General features: G+C 38.8%; 3 protein-coding genes across 4 annotated transcripts; 1 reads left to right on the plus strand and 2 right to left on the minus strand.

The window, feature by feature from the left end:
• The first annotated feature begins 854 nt into the window (after positions 1-854).
• orc3 (origin recognition complex, subunit 3) lies at positions 855-8,795 on the plus strand. 2 transcript variants are annotated; one of them, XM_010771243.1, is made up of 20 exons: positions 855-990; positions 1,147-1,198; positions 1,283-1,380; positions 1,885-2,023; positions 2,203-2,307; positions 2,605-2,768; positions 2,870-3,009; positions 3,600-3,759; positions 4,489-4,572; positions 5,150-5,283; positions 5,437-5,500; positions 5,584-5,700; positions 5,795-5,874; positions 6,220-6,353; positions 6,448-6,542; positions 6,648-6,745; positions 6,837-6,978; positions 7,079-7,195; positions 8,235-8,314; positions 8,453-8,795. In XM_010771243.1, the coding sequence occupies exons 1-20, from the start codon at positions 967-969 to the stop codon at positions 8,556-8,558; spliced, it is 2,133 nt and encodes a 710-aa protein (XP_010769545.1). In that variant the 5' UTR covers positions 855-966; the 3' UTR covers positions 8,559-8,795. The 2 variants fall into 2 exon arrangements, with proteins under 2 accessions (XP_010769545.1, XP_010769544.1); XM_010771242.1 differs by having other exon boundaries at positions 856-990; positions 4,459-4,572.
• Positions 8,796-9,030: 235 nt separating this feature from the next.
• On the minus strand, positions 9,031-11,660 carry LOC104945548 (akirin-2). Its single transcript, XM_010771244.1, has 6 exons — positions 11,485-11,660; positions 10,968-11,147; positions 10,624-10,767; positions 10,383-10,532; positions 9,806-9,877; positions 9,031-9,660 (listed from the first exon to the last, which is right to left on the minus strand). The coding sequence occupies exons 2-6, from the start codon at positions 11,143-11,145 to the stop codon at positions 9,650-9,652; spliced, it is 555 nt and encodes a 184-aa protein (XP_010769546.1). The 5' UTR covers positions 11,146-11,147; positions 11,485-11,660; the 3' UTR covers positions 9,031-9,649.
• A 1,110-nt stretch (positions 11,661-12,770) lies between these two features.
• On the minus strand, positions 12,771-16,274 carry LOC104945549 (cannabinoid receptor type 1B-like). Its single transcript, XM_010771245.1, has 2 exons — positions 16,025-16,274; positions 12,771-15,350 (listed from the first exon to the last, which is right to left on the minus strand). Exon 2 carries the CDS (start codon positions 15,272-15,274, stop codon positions 13,853-13,855), a length of 1,422 nt encoding a protein of 473 aa, XP_010769547.1. The 5' UTR covers positions 15,275-15,350; positions 16,025-16,274; the 3' UTR covers positions 12,771-13,852.
• Positions 16,275-17,578: the final 1,304 nt, after the last annotated feature.

Here is a 17,578-nt window from a genome sequence, read left to right on the forward strand (position 1 = left end):
AATTGTAAATAAATTAGGTAAATATAAAAATATATATAAATAGTATAAAAAAGTGGAAAAGTCCTGGCCAGTTCCTTGTTTCTATGAGCCCAGTCTTATAATAATAATTAACATTTGAAAGACAAATTAAATATTAAACATGTCATAAAAATTAATTTTTAAAAAACTCAATAATTGTAACTTTACACTAAGTAATTTTTCACAATAAGTTCTACTAGGGAGCATCATCATCATTTATGAATAGGAAAATTAAAGACTGCAATAAGTTACAGCGTTAGATCTAAGCAAACAATTTACACATTTGATAACTAATAAACTAATATTTTTTTAACATTTTTTGTGTTGCCATCTGCTTAGGACCCATAATAAATCTTTTCAAATTATATTATTGTACCAAAGGCTGTTGATCTCAGTACATTTAAAAAAATCATGTATAGAAAGAAAATAATTAATTCCAATATTGTATTTGTATGTATATGTATTATGAAGTTCTTGGTATCATATGAATATGATGTTTAGGGACTGCAACAGGGGACCTGCAGAGAGTTTAAACATCCATGGCTGAGTGAGAGGCCACAACAGGGAAACCAGAGATGCTGTGAAGAGGCGGGGGTGTTCAAGAACAGCAGTGTTCAACGAATTCACCGCATTAAAACATTGGAGAGGATAAACATAATGAAACTAAACTGATGTTAAATACTTTGAGGTTGTATACGTCACGTTAGCATGTGTTAGCATATACACTTTAATCATGTGCGATAATGGCGATAACCTACAATTTAAACACACAGGCGTTGTCCCCCTATCTGTCGTGAACACAGCCCTTTCCGTAAACGTCATATTGGCGGGAAGTAGTAGGGGGTTTGTTAAATACAGCACAAGCAGTATTTTAAACAAATATCTGACTCAAGTCACTGTGTGAACTAAACTAAAGTTAAAAAACGGTTACATGTAGCTACAACTAAGATGTCAACTTCATCTGTGTCCAAGGTAACGTAATATTCTGACGTTATTATTTTTGCAGGGCTTCCTCGTGAAACTAGCTTGCAGTCTGTTACATAATATTGCCATATTAAAGTTTACTTTCTTTGTTTATGTTCATTGTAAACTTCCACTGTTTGTAACTTATCGCCGTATATATTACAGGGATGCTTTGTTTTCAAGCCCAGTGCTAAGAAGAAAAAGACACTCAGTTTGGGTGAGTTATGTATAATGTTAATAGAAGACTGTCCTCATTTTAGCCGTCTGGTGTTACACTCACCTTGATGCCATTTCTCCACAGAGGATCACTTCATCCATGGCTGTGAAGGGGCTGACGAGAGTAAAACACGATTCAAACTGTGTCAGGATCTTTGGGATCAAATTAAAACGGACAATGAGGTAAGAGCATTCAATGTGTTTCCTAACCAACAGAACAGAACAAATAGAAGTCAGGGATAATAGAGGGAATGAATTAATACAATATTGTAATTGTTGGCAACCTTATTTATTATAAGCATTAGATCGATAACACTCTAAATCGTTTGGATAAAGCGATGAATGGACTGCCGAAGCAATGGATCTAAAGACATCACCCTTGACTTAGAGAAACATTTCTTACTATTTTTTGACCTATTTATTTAGGTAAACTATTCAACTGGGAAATAATTGTTTGTTCATACAATGTCTCAAAATATACAAAACCAAAGCAGAACACCCAGACTAAAAACATCTGATGCCATCCCAATTGTACAGTGCATTATTTTAAACAAAACTCCCACACTAAAGAGATGGTAAACAATAGCCTTAATAATATTCCATCCAAACAAGAGTATCATAAACAGTTTGTGGGTTTGAATTGTCATAAACAATGGGTTTAACAATGTTTTTTTTGCTATCTGTAAGCTTTTACAGGATGAACTCAACACGAAAATCCTGGACAGCTTGCTGGACTTCACGAGGAAGTGTTCTTCCACTCGCCAGCACAGTGACTGGGCATCACATATGAGGGCCAGCGAGATCCCCACAGCGGCTCTTGTTCTCGGTAAATTGTTGACAATAATCTCATTTGCTGATTGATTATCCACAGCCAGTTTAGTATAAGATTACAATTGAATTTCGTTTTTTTCCCCCAATCTTGTGGTGTTCTAATATGGGGTTTCAAAGCTAACATTGTCATACATTTGTTTTGCTTTTTCTTTTCCTCTGATATCTTTCACATAGGTGTAAATGTCCCGGACCATGACATGACCTTCCAGAGTTTGTCTGAACTGCTCCGGCAGTCGGTGACTCCTCATGTGGCCTCAGTACAGGCCAAAGAGTGCAGAGGTAAAAGACGAGAGCGATAATTTAATTGCATTTTGAAGGAACTTATGTCTTTGTGTCCAAGAATCCTTTTATGCTCTTAACCTTTTATTTTTTATATTGCCATATTTGATCCAATATGCTCCTTTTAGATATATTTTTCACTTATTTTTCCTTATAGCTTTGTGAAGCACCTTGAGATGACGTTGTCTTTAAAGTGTGCTATATAAATCAAACGTATTATCATTATTATTATTATAGAATAACTGTGGTAGTGACTTAATACTTTCTTTTCTTATATTGTTTTCTTTTTCATTTCAGCCTTGAAGCATTTAATAAAGAGGGTCCTGGAGAGGTTGTTGGGCACTGATGTGACTGTGGATGATGATGAGGAAGAGGAGACGGCGCAGACCAGTGCTCTGCTCCACAAGAGCGTGCACTGCTCCCTCAATACACTCTGTGATTGGTACACTATGAATACAAAGGTATGACCGTAAAGCATAACCAGTGAACATGATTTTAGATTTGCAATTTGGTGCATGGAAAGACTTTGAAAAGCTGAAAGCACTTTTCCCTGTGTTTTTAGAAATCCTATTCTCTTACGCCTGGAAAGAAGCGTAGCTCTCCGGTCAAAGATGATCTGCAGCAGCCTCCCATTGTCATTATTTTCAAAGATTTGGAGGCTTTCAATGCAAGAGTTCTTCAGGACTTCATACTCATCTGCAGGTAACTTCAATGCCCAGGGGGGTCCAAACTAAAGCTTGGCCCCCGGGACATTTTGAATCGGCCCTCAGCAAATTCAAAAAGTACAATGGAATATGGCCCACAAATTAAACTTGTGCTTGTCTTATATTGTACTTTTTAAATATACATGTACAAATATATTACACAGTAGTACACAGTTTTCAAATAACTTCAGTTAATTTAAGTTAGGGAAACATTTTCAAACAAATCTTAGTTGATAAAAAGTGCCCTATAACTTCATTACATTACAAGCTTGAAATCTACCCTTTATATTTCCTCTTTTTAAAAGCAATCTGAGGCTTCTGTTTTTAGGAATGAGCTGCCAACAAAATAACTGAAACCCTATGGAGAGCTGAGATGTAGGCTGTTGTTTTTCTTAAAGCATTTTCAAGTATCAAGCACCATTTACCTACATTTATTGATTTTGCTAACTTATAACTTAACTTACGAGGCAACATACCTCTTTAAGCGGCCCAGTGAATGATTCACTGAAGGAAAAATGCAGCCATCAGTGTTTTAAATATCTCGTCTATTATTCAAACATCTGTTAAAACATGTTATCCATTCCCCAGCCGGTACATTGAACGTCTTCCGCTGATGTTCATCTTTGGTATCGCCACGTCACCCAGCACCATCCAACACATGCTGCCCCACTCTGTGTCCTCCCTGCTGTGCATAGAGCTCTTCCAGTCGCTCTCCTGTACTCAGCACCTGGCCACAGTTATAGACAAGGTAACGGTTACTCTCACATTCACTATGGGAAGTATGCATTCAAAAAATATGGTAGAGAGTGATGTAATGAGCTTCCACAACTGAAAGTCTTTGTTATTTCTCTAACCTGTTTTATTCTAAATTAAATTTGCCAATCTTCCATCCAATTTTGTGTCAAACTGTAAAATAGATATACTTATGCAGACATAGCATGGTGAAATAGATGGTATTGCACAACTTCTAATCATGGAGATATAACAAGCAAAACGGTATCAAATATTTTTTTTCTTACATCTACATTTAAGAAATGAACTCTTGTCCAGGTGTTTTGATTTTTTTGTTTTGTTTTTGAAGTTCATGAAGCAGAAAATACTTTTCATTTTTGAGAAGTATAAACAGTTTTCATTCAAGCAAAATAACAAGAAAAAACAGCCTTTTATGAAATGTGCTTGATTTAAATCTTATAAATAATAATGGAAGTTTGGTTTTTGACGCATCTCATCCATTAGCAGGTTCACAAGCAACCTTTTTTGACATGCAAATGTTCTGTTAGTACAACGTTATTGCAATTTGATCTCTTTAAGTATACAGATATACAACATGAAGACATGAAACATTTTGCAGATTGTTTTCAATCAAATTGTTTATTTGGCTGCTGTGTTGTCTTGAAATGAATGACCAGGAAGTCAATTGTATATTTTGTCTCGTTTATGTTTCCAGTTGATCCTGACAACGCATTTTCCTTTCAAGCTCAACGGCAAAGTGATGCAGGTGTTGATCAGCATTTTCCTCTACCACGATTTCTCAGTGAGAAGCTTCATCAAGGGTGTTCAGGTACAGAGTGGCTTCTAAGAGCTTATCCAACATGTGTATCCTACGTTTTATTTACATTTTTTAAATTATTTCTTTGGATCACATTTCAACTTCAGTCTACATATACATATGTAGTTCAATAGCTTTACAGAATGGTCCGTCTTTTTTATTTTTCTTGACAAAACAACGACAATAAGCACACAAGAATATGAACAGGTGTTTTCTTTTCAATATAAAACATTGAGAGTATAGATCATTAAATAAAAGATTCAAACAGTTAAACAAAGGAAGCTCGTATCAGGGTAATATACACTTCTCCCAAATGTCCTCAAATGTAAGTTCGATAGAGAAGGTTATTCTTTCCATTACAAAGATTTCACAAATGATATCGTACCAATCATCTATAGATGGGCTGTTTGGTTTGAGCCATCCTTTGTGACTGCTACACTCAACATCCCAAATAAGTATTTTGTTTTAATATTTGTGGATGTTGAGTGCAGGTATCCTATTTTTTTTATTTTTTTTACCAGTTTTCTCTTTGTATGTAAGTGTAATTTAGATAAGTGATATGCACGCTATCTGCTCTGTGTTGGTGCAGCTGGCCCTGCTGGAGCACTTTCACTCTCAGCCTCTCAGTGTGCTGTGCTGTAGGAAGAAGGAGGCTCTGCTTAATGTGATGCAGCTTGGTCACCGGGACCTAGAGAGGATCAGACAGCTGCCGTCCTTCAAGAGGTACAAACACAAACACACACATATATCATTTAGTTTTATTCACCGGCTAACTACATTTTTGTTCATGTGTTAGTACCTTGTTGTAGGATTTGATTGAGCTTTTTCAAATGTACAACTAATCATTTAAATAGAGTCTACCCTGCGTGTTTCTAGGTATATAGAAAAGCAGGAACCTCAGGAACAGGAGCACCTGCTCACAGATGAAACTCATTTGAAGGTACATTTTTGTTTTATCTCTACACCTGAGGCATTGGCAGGTAATAGAAGCACGTCAGAATGGAAGGCTTTTCTGTCTTTTAGGAGGTGTGCCGGAGGCTGATAAAAGACCTTCGCAAATACCACAAACACTATTATCCCACCCTGAGGTGTCTCCACACTCTGACCTCATCACTGCCTCGATACCCGCTTGGGAAACAGGCAAGAAATGACTGCTCTATATGAAAAAACAACTTTGTTTGTAGTGTTGAGGTAATTCTATTCTATGTTTTCTAAAACTGGAATTGTGTTACAGATCAGAGAGCTCCATTTAATCTGTCTGGAGAAGAACGTCTGGGAGAATGAGGAATACCAATCAGCCATGAAGCTTCTGAAGTAAATCTTTATATTTAACTTGTGTTTCAACCAGAAGAACCAACATGCACGATCATGAATCCTCATTGTAGGCAGGAGGCTTTTCGAGCCATGCCCACTGTTTAAAAATAATCCCAAATTCCATGTCATTTTTTTTTTAATAAAAAAACATTATTTACACATTTTATTCTCTAGATGGCAGCATATGCAATGGTATTTGGATGTTTATTGCTCCTCCTGGTGGCCAAATAGCCATTTGTATACAGTCAAACAGCATTGGAACAATTTCCTTTGTTTGAGACTGGCTTTTTTATTGTGAACAAAGCAGAAGTTGTTAACCTCCTCACCCCAATCCTTACCCTCTAGGATGCTGGCTAAAGATGAGCTGATCTCTTTGCTCAAGAAGTGCGCGGAGATATTGCAGCATTCCAAGTCTAAGAATATGAAAAGCGCTCTTCTTCTGCTGGAAGCCATGCTCGCCAAATTCAAGCAGTTGGACAGTAAGTAGTACAAATGGAGAGACTTGCATATCTTTATATCTTATTACCGTAGTTAGTGAATACACAACAAATGATTTTGTCTTGTTCTTCACAGCCGTAGTTGCCGAACCCCCCCCTCCTGCTGAAGAGAGTATCACCTCCCCGGTGAAAAACCTTCCAAAGAAAACGGATCTGTTCCAGCTGCAGAAGGTTTTTATGGTTTTCTGAAGAATGTTATCTTTACCGCATTTCTGTGAAGGAATTCTCTTCCTCTCTGATGAGTTTGATCCATAAATTATTCTCACATATTTCTAGGCCCTGCTGGAGATGAACGAGTCTCGGAGATCCAAAAAACTGAGTCCATTCGAGGTTCTGCGAAATGAAGCTCTCCAATTTATCGACAGCTTAGTGCAGTAAGAAGTATTACCTTCTGCTCTGCTTGAATTCAAATTGTAATAAATGTGGTATAAATGATTATTTGACTAACATCGCTCTCCCTCCCAGGAGCCACCTGTCTCCCCCAGAGTCTCAGACACTGTATGAAGTTTGCTACTACTCTTCTTCAGCCACTGTGAGACGCCACCTGAATGCAGCACCGCGCACCTCCATTCAGGCTGCGCTCAACAGCCCCTTCTATTATCTCCAGGTACTTCTTAATTCCATCAAAGTGTGTAACTATCTTAAGATAAGGAGAAACTGAAAGCGGTGAGAGTAGCTTCATTGTGGTCTCTTTGCTTTTCCTTCAGAATGACCGCCTAAAGTCTGAGGATGGGTCCGTCTCCAACGCAGCTCCTGATATCTGCATCGTGTACAAACTCCACCTGGAGTGCGGCAGGCTGATCAACCTCTTCGACTGGCTGGAAGTGAGTTTATATGTTTGGTATTTGGCTTATAATTGAGTTTAATTTTTATTATGCAAAATCCACTTTTTCATGTCTGTTATACATAAACATGTGTCCCCTCTTTGTAAAGGGATTCTGAAAGTTTCAGAAAAAAATATTCTCTCACTTTTTGTCCTGATCCATTTATATAAAAACCTGTCTGAAAATCAACTGATCAGATTTTGGCCACTTTATGATGTCATAAGGTTTTTGGGTTGTGTAAGCATTAGCCAATCACCAACCAAGGTAACACCCGCCACCTTATCACCTGAATCTCCTCGTAGAGAACCATTAGGCGCTTTCACACCGGAGTACTTTTCCCAGGAATAGTTCCGATTGTTCTTGGGATTTTGCGTTCACACCAAAAAGATCTGGAACTAGAACTAGGTTCCGATTTCTGATTGGCTGGGCGCACCCCGTAAAACTCCGAAAGGTTTTGTGAAGCCGCCATTTTATTTGCTCGCATTAGCATTATTAGCATTAGCCCAGCGCACCAACGGAGAGAGACTAACTTATGGCAACACAAAATGAAACGTGGGAGCGGTGGAGTGATGAGGAGGTGTCTGCGCTTCTGGCCATTTACCCGGGACTTCGGGGGGCAGTATACGTGACAGTATAATGGCAGTGAAAGCGGCTATTGTGTTATTTTTAACCAAATATCTCGCAGAGGGGCGTGGGGAGTGGCTCCTTATTTTCATCTAAAGTAACAGACAGAGAATCAGCACTTTTGAAACAGGGCTGAAACAAAGGGGTTTATGGGATGCTACAATGATCCGTTTGGTGTTTCGAGCCAAACACTTCAGAGACATGTTTTCTATATATCTGAGACCTATTATATATTAATGAAAAACAGTATAATAAGGGACCTTTTAAGTAACAGCACCTTTGCCCTACAAACTTTGTTGGAAGTTTTATTGATTCAGAGGATCGATAGGTCACGTTATTGATCTGAAAATCCAATATCGGCCCAGAATGGACTAGATACGGACCTGGGTGAAAAACCTGTTTATCTTGTTTTCAGGCCTTTGCGACTGTGGTGTCTGGTGCCGAGGGCAACGATCCCAACTCTGACAGTTTTGGGAAAGTGGATGATGTCAAACAGTATCCTTCCATAACTGAATATACAAACATGTTAACCCGCCATCATACTATGCCACTGTTACTAACGTAATGCTAACACCCTGATTTGACTTCCATCCACAATCGATAAGTGTTGTTCCTTAGCTTGTTCTCTTCTAGCGCTCGTTTCATCCGAGCTGTGTCCGAGCTTGAATTTCTGGGCTTCATAAAGTCCACTAAACAGAAGACCGACCATGTGGCTCGAATCACCTGGGGAGGCTGCTGACACAACTCTAACTAAACACATACACACTTCACGTAAATCTTTAGCTACAGTCTCCATTCACGCTCTTATCTAACTTGATTTTGTACTGTATTTTTTCCTCTAATAAAATATTTGCGAGTAGCGACTGAAAACCCACACTTTTTATATCTGTTTCTGGTCAAATGATGTCAGGAGAAGTATTAGTAATAAGTGTCTTAGAAACGTAACTTAATAGGGTTGAGCCAATATGTTGCTATACTGCAGGCATAGTATAGTTAGGTGATATTTGATCAATTATCAGGTTGATTAAATTCAATGAATGTACACTTTTTAGGAGTCAGTTGACTACAGATTGAGCAACCATTCACCAATTCAAAAAAATTATTGCTTCATATAAAAGACCTCACTTTAGTCTTTTTTTAAATAATTGAATATTAGTTTGAATCAAAGTGGTGCAACAACAATGTCTTAAATAATTCAAACCAATTCTGAAGTCTTTAAAAGATTTTTATTGTTTTTTCCATTGAGTACATTGGTTTCAAAGTGATACCAGCAAAAAACAAGTCAAAATAAATAAAACACTGGTAGGGAGAAAAAAAAAAAATCAAATTAGCCCACTTAATGCTCAAATTAAAAATTAATGAACAGAGGACAATCTGCAAACATATTCTCTCTGTTCTGCTGCGTTTCCTCCCCTTCCTCTCAGATTGACCAGCAAACCTTAAGTAAAACTCTTGCACTGCTTTATCATATTTACATGTAACAAACAGAAGAACAAGCGACAAAGCCTGGAATGCTGGGAATCGTTACAAAAGTGAGATAACTGTAGATACACGTACAGCAGGAAGAACATAGGCCACTGGTAGAGATAGGGTCCTTTTTAATTTACATAAGGAAGCACCTAGTTGCTAACAGAGTGGTAACAACTGACAACAGCTCCATATAAACCTTTGCCCAAAGACAGAAATATGGCACAGTAAGAAAAGTTTCATTTAAACTAGCTAAACTGAATCTCTTACAATGATGAGCTTTTTTTTCTTGTTCTTTCTTGAGATATCACGTGATAGCTTGCAGCAAGAGAAGGCTGTCTTGCAAAGATTTCTGGGCCACACTCAGGAAACATCTGGAGAAGAGGGGGATGAAATAAAATACAGAAACCAGACATGTGACTTAAACTTCAAAAAGGCAGAGCTCAAACAAAAGATCCAAGACACTTACAGTGAGCCAGGAATGTGAAAATAATTTCAGATGAAATGAAAAAAACTCACAGCTTGCAGGTTGCTCCCCGAATCGTCGCATTAGCTGATCATGTGTGAACTTCACAAAGGTGTCATATTGTTCTGAAATGTACAGGACAGGAAATAAGAATCAGTATTGTACAAATAAATGTAATGCTTAATTAGTCTTTGAGATGATCAATTCCTTAGAGACTTGTCCTGTATCTATGGTACAGATATCACAAAGTACTTAAGTATTTGTCATTAGGAATTAAAATATTCGCATATTCAAATCTGGCATGCTGAAGTAAAAAATATCAAAAATATGTCTGTTGCAAATTCACATTTGAGGATGTTTTGCTTGGTTCACTTTACACACAGTAAATCAAATAAAAAAAGTTTTGGGAAAAGTCAGTTAATTATGATATTAATATACATTTCATATGATAACTTGTGAGACAATTATAGAGCTGCTTCAAATACGAGTCCACTTATCAATTGAACAAAAACAATGTTGCTAGTTCTAGCTTGGAATTGTCATTATTTGAAACTGGACTCCATTAGGTTTTGGACTGCTGATTGATTTGTGTTATTTGGAGGCATAACAAATTGCTCAATGTGTACAAACCTGCCAGTTTTGAAGTCATGGTCTCCTCGTACTCCTCTCGCACCTTCTCTTCCTTTTCTTTGAGCAGACGTTCACAGATCATTCCAACTTGTCTGAGGGTGAATAATGGCTGTTCTTTTCTAGTGGGTGAAATGCCTCCAGAGGACGTTCCTGTACAAATCAAACAAAAACCCTGAGAATCATGATGTATGTGGTATTTCTGGAGCGGTCTCTGGTGTAGGCAATGTGTTACTCAACCAACCTGGCATGCTGGAAACATTCATAGTAGACGACTGGGATGGGGACTCTGGAGAATAGCAGCACTCTGACTGTTGGTAGCCTCCATCTAGATGCTTCCTCTTTTGGATGCGTTTGTACTCCTGCTTGATGCTGTTGAGGATTTGTTCTAATGGGACAAAAGAAAGTGAAAAAGACAGTGAGGTATTTGTTAGGGAAGACAAAACAGCTGTCATGTTAGGATTCCAAATGCCCTTTCACATTGATACATATATATGTGTCTTGTTCATTAAAGTATGGTTCAACGTGATGCTAAAGCCTCTCAAACTGATGGCTGGTCAGCAGACAGGCCATCATTAGTAACATTACCTGCACTAAGCCTTGACGACGATTCCCCGAATGGCGAGGGCTCCATGCTAAGGTACTTCCTAGGGGATGAGGATGAGGACGATGGGGCCACGGGGATACATCTTCGTCTTTTAGGGGACGTAGGGCTCATCAGGGGATCGAAATCCATGGTCCTCTTCAGGGTGGCTCCACACGCCATGACTTCAGTTTGTTAAAGAGAGAGGGGAGGTGCGAAATACCGAAACAGGACAATATTGAAGTGTTAACATCATATGTTTCAAATAACTACCAACCACGACCAATGTTTAACAAGACTTGCATAGTAGAGTGTGAATTGTTACACTAAAAGCCGTTTCCTTCGCTTTGGAATACACGCTAAACATACTGCGCAGCTGAGGCTTTAAATATTTGCTAGCAAGCTAACGATAGCTGTGCTTGCTAGCCAATAATCAAAAAGAAAACAAAGCTAACGTTAGCTTTGGCTACCATACGTTGAACCCTGCGCTGATGTGTACATTTGAATAAAAACGTTTCTTACCTTAAGGGGGAAAGTAGGTCTGTCCAACTGCGATCAACAATTCGTGTTACTCTAAAAGTTGCTTCCCAAAAGTTTAGGAGACGATCAGCCGGCTGCGGGCCAACTGTCTGCTGCTGTTAGACAGGGAGCTAGCTAACTAGCTGCTTGATTTTTCATGCGGGGCTGTCGGCTTCTCTGCCCGTGACGTCACGTGCGAACTGAGCTGCAGTGCATTCTGGGTCATGTAGTGAAACGTTAAAATATGATAAATTAAAGGTTAATGTCATCCTAATTATAGCATACGAAATGCGAAATTCACGTTTCACAATTTGACTACATTAGAGGTGCATCGCATACAATGGTGTGAGCTACTACTTAATTCATCACTACAATCATTCCAGGGGAAATACTAGACAATGGACTTATGTTATATCTTGTATCTCCACAGGAGGGCAGTGTTACACAAAAAAACACAGCAGGTCAACATGAAGTGAAAAAGTAGGCTTTAACTTTCAAATCCATAATACTATCACACACAATTAGGCCTATTTCTTTGTCGCTTTCCTCAAGTTTCCGTTGTGAGAAATATTTGTATCTCTTAAGGCCCTAAAGTGCCTCAATGTAAAATATTTAAAAATCCTTTATGGGTGAACCATACACATAAAACAGGGTTGAGAGGCTCGTTATTAAGCGTCTACTTTAAGACCAAAGCCGTAGAAAAGGGTTCGCAAGTAATGGTCTTTACTTGTACTTATACCTGCATTATATATGTTGCCTTCTGAAACTGCTGTACAGTTTTTTCTAAATATAACAATACCACTATACATAAATTCAAAGCTGGTAGAAGTACTCAGATCTTGTACTTGAGTAAAAGTAGAAGTACCAGAGTGTAGGAATAAAAAAGTAAAAGTCCTGCATTTCCAAATGTTACTCAAGTAAAAGTACAACATAATTAGCATAAAAATATACCAAAAGCACAATTACGTAATATTTAGAATAATATATTATACTGTATGTATTGATTATAATTATTGAAGCATTAAAGTGTTTTCACAGCTGGTAAAGGTGCAGCTAGTTTGAATTACTTTGTATACAGCAGGATAGCTTGTGAGTTTACTCCAGGTGTAACTGAAGTCTTATTTAAGTGTTGAGTATATATTTGAAATCATTAATCCAAATCTGTAAAGTAACTAAAGCTATTAAATACATATATTGCAGTAAAAGTAAGTAGCAAAACATGGAAATACTCAAGTAAAGTACAAGTGTATATATAGAAAAAGACACCAGGTATATGGACAAAATTATGTTAAAAATAGTCAACTGTCATATATTTATTGAACACAGTTATAAGACACAATTGCACAGAGAAATTGCACAATGAATGCTTCACAAAAATGTAGCTTCTCACTAAACGATTTCACTGTTTCATAAACACACGTGTTAAGCAACTAACATTCCCAAATCGCTACAGACTTAAGTTTTGATTTGATCAAAAACCTGTTTGTATTTCCAGGTAATACTCACCATTTTACTTTGCAAAATATAAATACAAAAAATAAACGATAAATACATTAAAATAACATTCAAAAGCTAAATTTCACAATATCATGGTCTTACAGAATCATCAAAAGCTGATTTCAAATCACTAATGGGATGCTAATTCTATTTACAAGCAGTGTGCTCTCATTTAAAACGTTCATGTAGCATGAAGGTATACACAGTTTCACCTTGCATTACTGTCACAATATTGCTATGATGTAGTGTAAAAAAAAAGAAAGGACCAAAAGGAACAACATATTTGTCTACCTTTAAGCATAAATCTGTAACTTAATGCACAACCAAACCGCAGAAACAGAGCGGAGTGTTTAGCTTGTAACCGTTGTTGCAGAAAACATGTTTCTGGTAGATATAACTATAGGGTTTACTGAATATAATGAGATACAATTGGTATTGTCAATCAGAATAGTGCAACTTAACAAACAACTTCTCAATAACAGATCATCATCACACTCCACCATACAGTTGGATGAAATATTACAGATTTTTAGTGTCATCAGAAACTTGATCTTCAGTTCTGTACCTTAAGTCTTTTTTTGGCACATTTCACAGTAACAGAACAGTAGTAGTGTCAGGACTATATTACATTACATTACATGTCACTTACATGTATTTTATCCAAAGCGACTTACATACTCAATACTGTGGGCAATCCCCACTGGAGCAATTTGGGGTGAAGTTTCTTGCCCAGGGACACAACTACATACTGACTGCAGTGGGGTTTGAATCTGTGACCCCCTGATCCAAACACCAAAGGACAACCCACTGCACCACACGCCTCCTATATTCTACAATAACTTCACAGTTGTACCAGAGTAGTGCAGCTTGTCTTTTAGACCGGCTCTGCTGAAGAAGTCTCAGTCCCTCCAGAAACAGAAACCTGGGCTACTTTTTTTCGAGTTTTTCCACAGCGGGCTCCATCTTTCCCCGCCCCACCTGCTGCCGTGCTTCTCACACTCCTGCTGTTCCAGTCACTCTCAGCGCTGTTGTCCAGAGTCTGCGTTGCTCTCCGGCACATATGGCAGATGTTGACGAAGGCCCTGCGCAGGTCCTTGCTCCTCATGGCATAGATAACAGGGTTCACGGTGGAGTTGAGCAGGGTGAGCATGCTGCAAAAGGCAAACACAGTCTTGATGGAGTCGTTCACCTTCCCGCAGAGGTCGTACACCATGATGGCTAGAAGTGGGCCCCAGCAGATGATGAGGGCCACTAGGATTAGAACCAGGGTTTTAGCCAGGCGGAGGTCCATCCGGGCCTGCTCTGGCCTCACCGTCTGTACTTTAGTCCCTTCTGCAGTGTAGATAATCACACTCCTCTGGGAGCTGCGACTCAGCATCCGGACAGCATGGTTGTGGGACTTCCAGAGGATGTAAATGTAGGCGTAGATGATGAACAGGACCAAGATCATTGTCATCCCGATCCAGAACATCAGGTACTTCTGGTCGATTAGAGGGAAAATGTCTGAGCAGACAGAGTTGAGACGCTTGCAGTTCCACCCCAGCAGAGGCAGCAGTGAGAAGACGATGGAGATGGTCCACATCACACTGAAGGCAATGACTGCTTTATTCTTTGTGACGATGCGTTTGTACGCCATGGGCCTGTGGATGGAGATGTAGCGGTCGATCGCAGTGAGAAACAGACTGCCCACAGAGGCGGTGAAGGAGGCGATGACCCCCGCCAGCTTAAAGAGGAACATATTGGGGCTGTCCTTCCTGTGGAGGACGTGGAAATCCAGGAAACTGTAGACAAATATGATACTGCCGATCAGATCAGCCACAGCAAGACTGCCTATGAAGTGGTAGGAAGGCCGAGACCGAAGTGTCTGGGAGTGTAGGATCACAACCAGCACCATGAGGTTCTCCAGCACTGTAAATGTACCCAGCGTGAGAGCCAGGATGGCGACTGCGAGCTGCTGTTCGGGAGTCAGAATCATAAAACACTCCATGTTGTCCACAAAGTCCTCCCCACACTGTGCCGCCCCTCCACTCTCCACAGACGTGCCATTACTCAGCAGAAAGTCTGATACATTTGTGGGGAAAATGGGAGCGAGGCCGCTGATAATTACTTCCTTATTTCCAGGGAAGGCGTTACTTATCGAGGCGGCGTGAGGCTTCTCAAAATGGAAACGGTTCTTGACTAAAGTCGAGTCAATGGAGGTGTCGTCGTAGCTGGCGTCGTTGGAGCCGAGATACTGGACACCTGTCGTTAGTGTACTCATTGTGCTGCCTGCAATCCTTTGCAAAGCCAACTTCATGGCTGCCTTGTGGCTGTAGAGATGCTCAGTGGAGAGGAGTGTGGCGTAACGGCTTTACATCCATGCAAAAGGACATCTATGAAGGAAATAAAAGGAGATTTTATCTCATGAATAATGCAATAATTTAATTGAAAAATACCAAATACATCACATTAAATTCAATTATTATATTAATTGAGTACATGAAAAATCATCAATGGTTAATATAGCGGAAAAATACATTTGATGCTGGGAGATATTGTGCATCAGCCAGCTGACTCCAGACCAGATGCATCCCAGACAATAGTGGGAAACTGAACAGTTGATGACAAACCTGTGCAGCCTCAGGGGAAATCACTGCATTAAGTATGTAGGACAGTCAAGCTTACTTATTCATCAAAGCAGGTCATTAGGCATTACGCTTTTGAATCTTCTCAATAATCATTGGATTAATTAGGTATCTAGGCAGAAACCAGATACAGACTGCACAAATCTGTCCAATGATCCGTCAACATTTTGATACCAGTAATTATGATATTAATAATTAACGGTGAAGTTTGCATTGAGGGTTTGGAATAACACATATTTAAAAAGCAGGAACAGATTTAGCTCACATTTAAACTTGAGATTCGAAAAAAATACTTTAAAAGAAAAATATATAGAGTCTTGATTTAAAGCTGTCCCTTCATTAATTGGGCGATTACACTCAAAAATAAATTAAACAAAGATAATTAAAAAAACGATTAAAACAGCAAATAGAAAGAAGCCTACCTTGATTTTTTCAGCACAAACATTTTGCCTCGGTTCATAACGCAAAAAAAGGAAACAAAACAAAAACAAAACTGGGAGTAAACCATTCGGTTGTCTTCACTCTCTTCCCCAACAGTTGCAGCAACTCCACACAGGACTGGAAGCCAGTTGGAAATTACATTTGTTGTTGTTTTGAGGATATGCCGGGGGGAATATCGTAGGTTTACTCCCCGGATATACTGTCAGTCTGAACTACAGTGAGCTGCGGACAGACAGCCGGTGCAGAGTGCTGTGGGAGCGCGCGGTGTTAAGGTTTTGTGCGCCTGCTGGTCACGTGGTCTGAGGTGTTCGAGCGCAGTAGGGAGCGCAGCCTTGAGCATCATCCACACCTATTTTTATATAAGAGCAAAACAGCTGCTGAAGGCAACACATGAAAAACCAGCAGTGTATTATTGTTCAGTGTCCCAGTAATAAAGAACATGTTGCATATCAGTGGATTTTGTCTCGTTTCTGACCTGATTAGATGTAGAAAAGTATTGAGATGGAGACTTGTAATTTGTTATTTCATAATCCAAGAACTGAACAGCATGTTATCCCACACAGAAACATGATTAATGTGTTGGGTCAATTAGACGTCAGTTTCATCTCATGTCTTTATTTATAAGGACATCACACATGAATCAACATTTCTGTAAATGTGCCAGTGTTAGCCAGCTGGTTCGTTCTGTCCTTTGGTGAGATGTTTTTTGAAACAGACCAAGAACTACAGTACATTTCTCTGTTAGATCCTGTGTTAGCAATTAACAGAATTACAAACAAACTTATTTTGGATTTAAGAGAGACAGAGCTGTGAAAAAATAAACCTTTTCATCATTCAAATATCTAGTAATATCAATTAAATTAGAATATGTAGGGTTCTGTTCAACACAAACAGATAAAAGGTATATTTTATTCTTATTAATTTAGAAAAGATAGACTTATATGATATAATTATTGTAAATCAAATAAAAAATAAATCTTTCAATACATTTGTATTATTGCTATTATAAAAAAAACAATTAATAAAGTATTCTGAATCTGATGATTGATTCTGATATCAGCACATCCTATTTTGGACTGTGGTGGAAGGTAAGAGAGTAACTAAGTAATTACTTTTACTTTACTTGGGACTTTTACTAATAACACAGTGTTTTTAAACTGTAGCATAGCTATATCCATGTAAGTACTTCTTCAAATACTGCTTATGTAATGTGAAGTGTACAGCAATAGCATGCTGATAGTCACCTAGTGCAATTCCTCTGAAATGTCCCAGCCACAGTGCTGGTAAAGTATTTATGTATTCATTACTGCAGTTGTGGGTCACGTGCACACGCTATTAACAGTCCTTTTCCTGTCCTGCGCAGCTGCACAATTATTTCCACTATGCACTCCCAGCAGAGCTATCTCCCAAATTACATGTATCTTGTTGTGGAAAATACATGACATTTGGCGTTGCAACATCATGGGAAAACAATGAAAGACTGTGCACATGATGCCAGTGCTTCCAGTTTTGGCAGAACATAAGAGGCTGAGGAG

The sequence above is a fragment of the Notothenia coriiceps genome, unplaced genomic scaffold (assembly GCF_000735185.1).
Source record: "Notothenia coriiceps isolate Sejong01 unplaced genomic scaffold, NC01 NC01_scaffold00009695, whole genome shotgun sequence".
NCBI lineage: Eukaryota > Metazoa > Chordata > Actinopteri > Perciformes > Nototheniidae > Notothenia > Notothenia coriiceps.

Bases quoted from the DNA above. Each gene is read 5' to 3' on its own strand.
- LOC104945548 (XM_010771244.1), bottom strand. From the start codon at position 11,145: ATGGCGTGTGGAGCCACCCTGAAGAGGACCATGGATTTCGATCCCCTG. The intron at 10,768-10,967 runs GTAATGTTACTA...TTGTCCCATTAG, and splicing joins GTCGTCAAGGCTTAGTGCAG to AACAAATCCTCAACAGCATC. The intron at 9,878-10,382 runs GTTTGTACACAT...TGTACATTTCAG, and splicing joins CATGACTTCAAAACTGGCAG to AACAATATGACACCTTTGTG.
- orc3 (XM_010771242.1), top strand. From the start codon at position 967: ATGTCAACTTCATCTGTGTCCAAG. The intron at 2,769-2,869 runs GTATGACCGTAA...CTGTGTTTTTAG, and splicing joins GGTACACTATGAATACAAAG to AAATCCTATTCTCTTACGCC. The intron at 6,354-6,447 runs GTAAGTAGTACA...TGTTCTTCACAG, and splicing joins CAAATTCAAGCAGTTGGACA to CCGTAGTTGCCGAACCCCCC.
- LOC104945549 (XM_010771245.1), bottom strand. From the start codon at position 15,274: ATGAAGTTGGCTTTGCAAAGGATTGCAGGCAGCACAATGAGTACACTA.